The 9,794-nt window shown below is 35.5% G+C and overlaps 2 protein-coding genes across 9 annotated transcripts in view; one reads left to right on the top strand and one right to left on the bottom strand.

The window, feature by feature from the left end:
- Positions 1-1,764: 1,764 nt before the first annotated feature.
- Positions 1,765-4,247, top strand: LOC123514667 (ATP synthase-coupling factor 6, mitochondrial-like). The gene is made up of 4 exons (XM_045272698.1): positions 1,765-1,889; positions 2,455-2,607; positions 3,685-3,821; positions 4,125-4,247. The coding sequence occupies exons 2-4, from the start codon at positions 2,456-2,458 to the stop codon at positions 4,145-4,147; spliced, it is 312 nt and encodes a 103-aa protein (XP_045128633.1). The 5' UTR covers positions 1,765-1,889; position 2,455; the 3' UTR covers positions 4,148-4,247.
- Positions 4,248-5,050: 803 nt separating this feature from the next.
- The window catches only part of LOC123514665 (heat shock factor protein-like), a 67,687-nt gene continuing 62,943 nt past the window's right edge, over positions 5,051-9,794 (bottom strand). For all 8 annotated transcript variants that reach the window (XM_045272696.1, XM_045272695.1, XM_045272694.1 and 5 more), the window contains one exon: positions 5,051-8,204. In XM_045272696.1, the coding sequence (XP_045128631.1) occupies positions 7,831-8,204 (374 nt within the window). In that variant the 3' untranslated portion in view covers positions 5,051-7,830. The remainder of the gene's footprint in view (positions 8,205-9,794) is intronic.

Below are 9,794 nucleotides of genomic sequence, written 5' to 3'. Positions count from 1 at the left end.
AGAAGAGGATTGATGAAAATTGGCTTATGATCATTGAAAGAGGTGGTAAATGAGGAATCTTTTGCGACATGTTTTAATCAAAATGCGAAAAAAATAACAACAAACTTAGGTGACGGAAATTTGGCAAAATTGTTTGGGAAAAAAAAAAAAAAAAAGATGGGGAGGGGGCAATGGATCCATACCACCGGACCTATTGACCACGATTTAGGTACAGACAAGGTTAGCGCATTCCAACATTGTTGGAACCGCCAGCTGATTGTGACGTCACGCACAGTGCGGGTCGCTTGTGTTTTGGTGGTGCGGTGTCCACGGGGGGACTAGATTTTGGTTAGTTATTTCTATACTTTATGGGCTCATACTATGCAATTTTATTAGTATGGAAAGAGCAAAAGTTTGTGTTGTTCGTGGTTGTGTACCTGCCAAGAATAACAAGTTAAAATACTACACATTCCCCACAAATAAGATCTTGGCAAGGAAATGGGTTGAGAAATGTTCTCCTCGCAATAACATTAATGTGAAATATGCCGCGATTTGACATATTGCAAATAGTTTGACCAATGAAAACAATAACCAATAATCATGTCAATTGTGTATGGTATAGGGCCATAGGCTACCGATAATGAAACGGCGATCCACGATTTTAAATCACGCGGCGATCAGTGTTTATATTCATGACGTCACGCCCAGTACCCTTTTCTAAACTCTTAAAACGCTAGCCTCAAGTGCGCTAACCTTGTCTGTATCTAAATCGTGCTACTGATCCTTAGAATTTGGATGATCTTGGATGTCAACCATTCGAAGTCATAGACTCATAGAAAGACTCAATTTTCTATCTATAGTACAACAGTAGATCGAAGACACGAACGTTGCGTGGCAGAGAGTGATTAGTTATCACAAAATCTCTCTCTCTCTCTCTCTCTCTCTCTCTCTGAAGCATAAGTGAAACGTTTCTCTTGTTATCAAAATACTGACATAACAATGCTGTTCTTTGCATGCAACCTGATAGATAGTCGAGGCCGCCAGCATGAATCTGTTACAGGTGAAGGATTCGAAACCCACATATCTACATGCAAATAGATCTATCAGTGATTAGTAATTAACTGACCAACATACAGGGTCGCCGTCCAGGTATATCTATATCACGAATAATGTATAGCAAATCTGTGAGTTATTGCAACGTAGGATTATCAGATGATGTGCTATGTAAGGTTAATTCTTCCATTCTAACATTTAAGTCTATTCTGCAGAGATATCTATAGATAACACTCTGTGAGTATTATGACAGGTTTCTTTGAATTTCCGTTATGTGGTTGGCGAGCCTGTAGATGCTGGCTCCCCTTTCTGATCCTAAGGCAGTCGGAAAGCAGCATTAAAGACATCATTTATCTATCAATCTATCAATCAATCAATCAATCAATCAATCAATCAATCAATCAATCATATATATATATATATATATATATATATATATATATATATATATATATATATATATATATATATATATATATATATATATATATCTGTACCAGGGATGACCCATACAAAAACCACACATATACATATTATTTATACTAGAAAAAAAAAAAAAAAGGAGGGGCGGGGGGGTGACCATAAAATGAATAGATTTTCTTACTGCTATGGCGTTTAAAACACGCGGTATATGATAAAGCAAGACATGTATGTAGATTTCACCAACATTATCTAAACTAAACTAATCATATTGCATTATCAATTTCTATTTCTCTCTTTTTACTCTCATCACTCAATCAGTCCTTACTTTATACATCTTTACATTATTTACATTACTGACTTACTGTCTTGTAGGATCAGCAGAGGGCAGCACCAACACTCACCGGCTACCTTCCCCAGCAACTCCTCTCAGTAAGGTACGCTATTTCTACGCCTTCCTGGACGTTAATAACAGTAAATACATACCCTAGAGATTTGTTAGCCTAGCCTGTTTGTCCTGAATATACAAGATTTTGGTTAAGATTCGCAGGAGGTTATAATTTAGATGGAGTTTGTGATCAGCTGATCTATGTGTACATCGATATATTGTATTGGTTTATCGTTGTTTTTGTTTTTCTTGGTTTCTTTGTGTGTTTTTGACCTTTGTGATGTGTGTTTGTGATCTTGGTTTTATAGGGTTGTCTTCGCCCTGTGTATCATTGTCTGGCCCGTGTCTTATATCTGAATTGTTAATTTACATAATTTTCCTCCCCTATACATGGTTGCCTGTATATTGCCCTCTGGCGCTGTTTTCTCTTGATATTGTCTTTCATTGCCTCTATAGTATCATTGGTGTGTATATATATATATATATATATATATATATATATATATATATATATATATATATATATATATATATATATATATCATTGCCTTTATATTGTCTTATTGACATATATTATGTATATTATTGTTTTGTCATAGTTTTCCATTTCCTAGGATGATTGTGACTAGGATTATCCCTGAAGCCCGGACCCTACAGACAGTCCTCCGCCGCAACTATGGAGTATCAGCTGTCCTGATGAAGAAGGTGGCTGACCCCATCCAGCAGCTCTTTGTTGACAAAATTCATGAGTACAACCAGAAGAGCAAGTAAGTTGCGAATTGCTCCTGTTTAGATGTGATACTGTCTACATTTACTTTATAAACTTTTTTTTTTTTAAGCCTAAATTCTGGAATCTAGAAACCTATAAATCTCACTTTTTGAGTGCTATTATTCTACAATTAATTAGCACTTCCTTCTAGTACAACATAAAAGTAGTGCACTTGTGAAATAAGAAGTAAGTTATATTGCTGTCATATATCAGATGATATTTTGAATAACTGATACTTTTGAGAACAATCATAGTGAGCATGATAATTTTAAGTATTATGACCGAAATTAAAATTTGATAATTCATTGAGTTGATAGCTAAGACAATATACCTCAGCCAAGGTTATGAAAGAGGTAAATGAAGCTGCCACAGACTAGGCCCAAACTCTATATCGGCTGAGACCCAAGCACAGAGATACCTGGTCCCCTGGCTATGGTTTAGTTGATATATATTTCAAAAGCAGTGGCAATTTTGATAATTTGGACATTCTTTGATACTTCTAAATATATTCCTTTGCAAGTGAAAAATTAGTAGTGATAATAATTGATAAAGTGAATTTCAGGCTAAAGCTTTCATATTTGTAGGGTTGCCTATCCAGTGCATACTAACAGTCTAAAGCCCCGTCTAGACGAGGGGCAGCTGCCTGCCGTGCAAACACTGTTACCAAATATCATGCTCCTTCAACTGTTTTGATGGTGGGAGCGAACCTGACGTCAGAAGCGAGAAAACCACGGGCAGATCATCCAAGTGCCCTGCTGGTGTGATGATTGGTACTCGTATAAAGAGAGCATGTTGCAAACCACACGAAGTTAACCTGTGGAACTCCCTTGCAGTCAGTTTCAGATTTCCACTATACACTTGACAATGAACTGAGTAGGGACTGTGGAACACGGCAACATCTGGTAGTATTGTTTGTTGCCAGATCTGTTTCCTTTGTTTATGTGCTTATGATGTCATCCCACTGTTTAGTATGATATGGGCAACTGCCCCTCATCTGGACAGGCCTTTATTCAGCCTTAGGTGTTCATTAGATATTTATTATGTAAGAGATCGGTGATTATAGACATATTTACAGGACTGCTGGAGGGAAGCTGGTGGATGCCACACCTGCCATTGAGAAACAGATGCAGCAGGAATTGGACAAAGTCGCTCGGCAATACGGAGGTGGAGAAGGGGTTGACATGACTAAGTTTCCCAATTTCAAATTTGAAGGTCAGCACATGTTTTCTTGTGTTCTTAATTAACACACTTTGGCCCAGACCATTCATAACATTGCATTTATTTATCAAACAAACCATATTTGTTAGTTATTGATAAAGGAGTGACAAGTCAGTTTCCAAATTGTATGTGTCAAGTAGTATACATATCCTGTATTTGCGTGAAGACTCATTGACAGTTACCTATTTCTATTATATTGATTAACTTTCCATGTACTTGTGTGGGTGGGTTTGGGCTTCACTCTTTGTAAGAATAGCTAATAAGTTGTTTTCAAATTATATTTTCATTTGTTTACAGATCCAAAGGTGGATATGTCCTGAGCTGTCAAGACCATTCTCATTGCTTGTAAAAAGTGTATTTTTACCATTAAAATGGCATCACATAAAAGATGTATATGTATTAAATAAAATAGAATAGACACTTGCTTTCTTTCAATATGAGGGAGTCTTGAGGAACCAACCATTTGTTTGTCATTGTTGAATACAAAAATGTGACATGCACATATAAGTACCATTGCAGTCCAGTAACAAAAAAAGTAGTGACCAACTAAATACATTTAGCTTGTGCTGGATGTGGACGAGGGTTAGTGGTGTCCAAAGCTGAAGTATGTGGCTTGGTGTGGTCACCAAATATGAAAAGGCCAGAAATTTAATGGAGATACAAAAGAATACCAATGAAAAATTATAACATAAAAGATGATGTCTGAGGAAACACTAGACAAGCTATATGAAATGGGAAGTGGGAAGAAATGTAATGTGTTAATGTAAAGAAAGAAAAAAAAAGGAATTAAGATGAATATATTGTGCTTATCTCCTATAAACTATCATAATCCATTATAATTTCTTATAGGCACACCACAAAACTCAAACTAACGAAACACTGCCAAAGAAGGCTTTTGGTCTTTTTTTCTAACTAATACCATGCCCAGTTTACTCACAAACAGGTGCTTCCCATCCTAATTTTTTCTTTCACATCGATCTTGACACTTCCATTTCAAAACACCCTTATAGTGCTGCACTTTTAATTCAAAACATTCTATTGTTCTTGCTTTCCACACCTGACATCTTTCCACTCAACCTTCCCTTTCCAGATTCCTTGAACTTAATGACATTCATGGATGTAAGAACATCAGAAAAGATGGAATCTGCAAGAGGTTTACCTGTGGCAGTCCCTGTATGAGCAAAGTTACTTAATTCCATTTATCATCTCCATCCATAAATTTATCTTCTTTTAAAGCTCCCTATTAACTCAGCACTAACAACATGATTACTGAGTCCTTATTTCTCTCATTACCAATGCGAGCTGATCTTAGGACATAATTCTTTCACAGCTCATTATTTTTTCATCACAATATGTTTGCATGAGACAACATACACATCAAACATTTTTCTTTCTTTCTCCTCTCCTTGTACAACTATCTTACATCTTCCTACTACTGGCACACCCAATCTTCTCAAGTCATAATTTTACATAAAGACAAGTAACAAAGTTTAGTTTACATTTTTGAGAAATAATTCGACTTCTACACATATATTGTACTCAAAGAAAATTAACAGACATATGGTATGAATATATATTTATTTTCTAAAAAGGAAAATAAATAAATAAATGTTACAATCATCTTTTACTATTTCCCTGGTGTAGCTGTTGATATAATTTTGTTTCCAAGTCAAAAGATGGAGAGAAAATAGACAGTGCATCACACTATATACTATTAGAGGTGTGTATCTGTCTAGTTTTTTTCATAATTGAAAGTCCAACTAAAAAATCTGATATTGCAAAGCAGATGCAAATGCACAATTTTACCATATTAGTAAATTTTAATTGATATCATTACACTGTTATAACTTAAATCAAATTATGTTATATGTGTGTGTGTGTATATATATATATATATATATATATATATATATATATATATATATATATATATATATATATATATATATATATATATATATAATACCATCAGCTATATTGTATAAAGCATACTCATCTTGCATACATATCAGTACAATAAATCTTGTATGCATGCAATCAAAGTTATGATGAGAAAAGTATTGTTTCATGAATGAGGAATGAATATTACTGGATCCAATAGTTTACTTATAACTTGGTCAAGGGAGCAATTCAGGCACTACCTCTCCATTCACCACAGTAAGAAACTTCACTTGTAATTTCATTTTTACTAGTAAATTAGCAATGCTACTGAATGAAGTGTATGCAGTAGTTATTTAATGTATAATCATCTTATGAATGGTATTTTTAAATATTTTTAATTATATATTTCTATATATGCATACAAAAATATGTGTATATGTATAAATTTTTGGGAAAAAAAAAATGCACTTTACATCTAATCAAGTTCAGATATTGTTACTCTTTACTCTTAAGATTTCAAAGAATTGCTGTTTGAAGAATAATTCTATGAGCCATTAGCCACCCACAATTTTTTTCATGATATATATATATATATATATATATATATATATATATATATATATATATATATATATATATATATATATATATATATATATATATATATATATATATATATGTTTTCATCAGACTGAAGACACCATGAAATTTTGAGTGCCGAAGTATACTTCAGACACTATAAATATCTATTATATCTTGACAGAACCATCAAAACATCAAATAGAAAAAAATAAATGTATGTGTTCTGTATTCAGTGTTACATATATACATACAGGCAGAAAAGTACTGAGTTATTAGCATTTATTCTTTTAAGAAAATTGTAGATCCATAATACAGTACCCTCACATACAACATGCTCTGGAACAGTATATGGCATGGATTGTTCCAAGTAGGTGAACATGGGAGACACTGCATGGTATCAACTCTACAGTGCCTCAAATCCTGGAGTATGTCTACTCCATGAAACAGCTTAGTAAAAGCACATGCTCAACAGATTTGACAACTGCTTTCCCTATCAAATCCTCTATAAAATCTTTTCATATATTTTGATACCAAAAGTTTACCAATTTTACTCTATCATGATCCTTTTCAGGTACACATCTACTACAGTGATAATTGACTATTAGGTGTCAGGAAATAAAATAAGAATGAGTTCATCAATTAATTTCTTAGTCTTCATCCTTTATTTCATGGGATGTCACGGATGAAATATGTTGACATCTAAGCACAGGTTCCACTAAGCAATGACGCTATCATCCCGCTGTGCAGTGACACATCTGCTCCCTCCCACCAACTCCTTTATATAAACTCATCAGTTGTACTGGCCACATCATTATGATCTACTACTTCAAAGTTTTACTAGACAAAGGAGATAGGTTACATAATGCCAGTCTATGAGTATGTGGATGAGAGCAAATGCAAGGCTAAAGTGGTTATTGCATAACACTGCCTCCACCTGTCACTACCCCATCTGCTTCTTATTTGGCTCCTTTTCTCCTGTTTGAAATATTCGTCATCTGGTAAGATTACAACTGATTCTATGGAGTGTGACATGATGTAAAGGTTTTCAGCAAGTGCTTGGGCTGATGGCAGGGTGATAGTGGGTGGAAATGGTGCTGTGCTGTAAACTTATGAAATCTTTAATAACTTTTCCATAGGTCTATTTAACAATTTTTTTTCCATAACATATGTTGTTCATATAGCACATTTCCTTATAAAACAAAAAACTGTTCCTTTTATAGTAATAATCAATAATATCACCATGCTGTATGGAAGGGTGCTGTATACTGAACTAGTACTTCACATTCCTTTATATGCCAGGTACATACAACTATTACCACCATTTCTTTTTTAATGCAATACATGTGGTTGAATATTCATGAGAGTTGCAGTACTGTACAATCATCTTAGGTACTGTGAGTGGAATATAATGTAGCTATTGCTATATTACTGTATATAACTAGTGAAAGAGAATGATTGACACTTTTCTCAAATGTCCCAGGTTGCCTAGAATATGTGTGGCTACAATAATTTCAATCCTCCAGTTATGAATGATGGGAACTTAATTAGCTTGTCTTTTTCCTCTAAACAAGGAAGTGGAGTTCACAGGTGATACAACGGGAGTCTCAAGAGAGCTGTCAACTCCTGGCTCTTTCTTAATCGTCACTTTTAAATGCTTTGGTGGTGGAGGCCGAGTGGATTTATTTGAGGGCACAGAGGTGTTGCTAACAGAGGTGGAAGAAGAGGCAGGAGTGGTAAATGATGTTGATGTTGATGTTGATGACGATGATGGAGATGATGATGTTGATGTTTGTGAGATTGTGGAGGTTGAAGCAAAATTGTCATTCAGAAAAGAAAAGGGATCCTCCTCACTTTCCTCCTCCATGCTGTTAGCCAGGTCCAAAAGATTTGGGTTGTAGATGGATAACTCATTACCTGCAAAGAGTTCAAGTGGTTTGGATATTCTGCATTATCATGTAAGATACTATAATCACACTAATTAGCATTTTTCTGTAACTTACTCTCCCTACAAATGTAAATCAATATAAAGAAGCATGTGTAAAATATAGCCTCAACTTGTACCTGCATCATAAGATATTGATAATGGTCAAGTTTCATTGAAATCTGAGTTCCATTAATTGACTCCACATGTTTCCTTATCAATATGTCTCAACATTGCACAGTCAACCCTCAGATTTTGATAAGCAGGAGAGGTTTTTTTTATTTTTTTATTGCATATACAGTAGAGACTCAATACTCAAACGTCTAAATACTCTATTCGGACCCAAAAGTTCGACTTAATACTAAAAAAAATACCTGATAGTCGAACGTCTACACTCGTTGTGGTAAACAAAGGTTCCCTGGTGTCCCCCTATCCCCCTCCGTAAGCTGCGACATCTGAATAGAATTCTCCTGCATTCTATCTGTATTTTTTTCATTTATAAACTTACATTAACACCAAAGGCTTATCAGTGGTGAAAATATCTGGTAATCAAATGACCACACATTTGGTTGTATACAGGGGATCCTTGCAATTTGACGGGGTTAGGACGGTTTTTCATCGGTCGAATCAGAGTTAATTTGAATCGTGAAGCAATTTTTCCCATAGGATACTTGAGAATTAGAGGGGATAGGGACCAACCTCCAGCCTAGACCCCTAAAACATCACACTAACCTAGACTAAATCAGTACTTCATTTATATCTAACTTCTTTTTATTAAACACATTAGGGTGCTGTACAGTATATTTTTGTCAATAAAAACACTTGCATGATGCAGCAGTCTCGCGGTACTTGTCCCTATTCTTCCAAATTATTGATACTGTTGATCTAGAGACACCCATTTACAGTGCAACAACTCTGTGAACTATATCTGCCTCACACTTTCTTATAAGCTCAAGCTTATCTTTGAAAGGCAGGAAGTTGTGCTCTTAGGGCTGGGGAACACCGGCTGGGGCGAGAGTGACAAAGATCAAGCGACGCACAGGCTGTAAGGCTGCCACTCTAAATTTTCATTTCTCCCTACCACTCCCGTGCATTTCCTCCTACTTTCACCTACCACTCGTGCACATTTTCCCCTATTTTCACCTAAGCCAATCCCAAAATTCCTTTTTGTGCATGCATATATTATTGTGTGAAGATAAACGTACAGGCAACCCCTGCTTAACGAAGGTTCAAACTACGAAATTTCACTACAACGAAGGTTTCCTTTTACTACCATCTGCTCGTTTAACTAACACCAAACTCGCTTTATCAAAATTTTATCCAGGTAATTTTTTCTAAGTTTGAAAGCCCCACCGTATCACGCAAGCCGACAGGCCTTTGAATACACCAGCACCGCTCGTGGACAAAACGCACACCACTCACTCCCTCTAGTTCAAAACAATAACAACGTCAGCAACAGCTCGTCTTCCCTCGCTCTACATGCCACCAAAACGCCCTGCAATGTCGCCTAGCATTGCTAAGAAGACCAGGAAGTCTCTTACTCTTGAAGTGAAGCTGGATATTATTCACAGACACGCGAGAGG

The sequence above is a fragment of the Portunus trituberculatus genome, chromosome 38 (genome assembly GCF_017591435.1).
Source record: "Portunus trituberculatus isolate SZX2019 chromosome 38, ASM1759143v1, whole genome shotgun sequence".
In the NCBI taxonomy this organism is placed as follows: domain Eukaryota; kingdom Metazoa; phylum Arthropoda; class Malacostraca; order Decapoda; family Portunidae; genus Portunus; species Portunus trituberculatus.
Note: the sequence above shows the minus strand (reverse complement) of the source record. Positions and strands in the feature narration are given on the sequence as shown.

Excerpts from the sequence above, each read along its gene's own strand:
- LOC123514667 (XM_045272698.1), top strand. The coding sequence starts at position 2,456 with ATGATTGTGACTAGGATTATCCCTGAAGCCCGGACCCTACAGACAGTC. Across the intron at positions 2,608-3,684 it reads GAGTACAACCAGAAGAGCAA|GACTGCTGGAGGGAAGCTGG; the intron begins GTAAGTTGCGAA and ends ACATATTTACAG. Across the intron at positions 3,822-4,124 it reads TCCCAATTTCAAATTTGAAG|ATCCAAAGGTGGATATGTCC; the intron begins GTCAGCACATGT and ends ATTTGTTTACAG.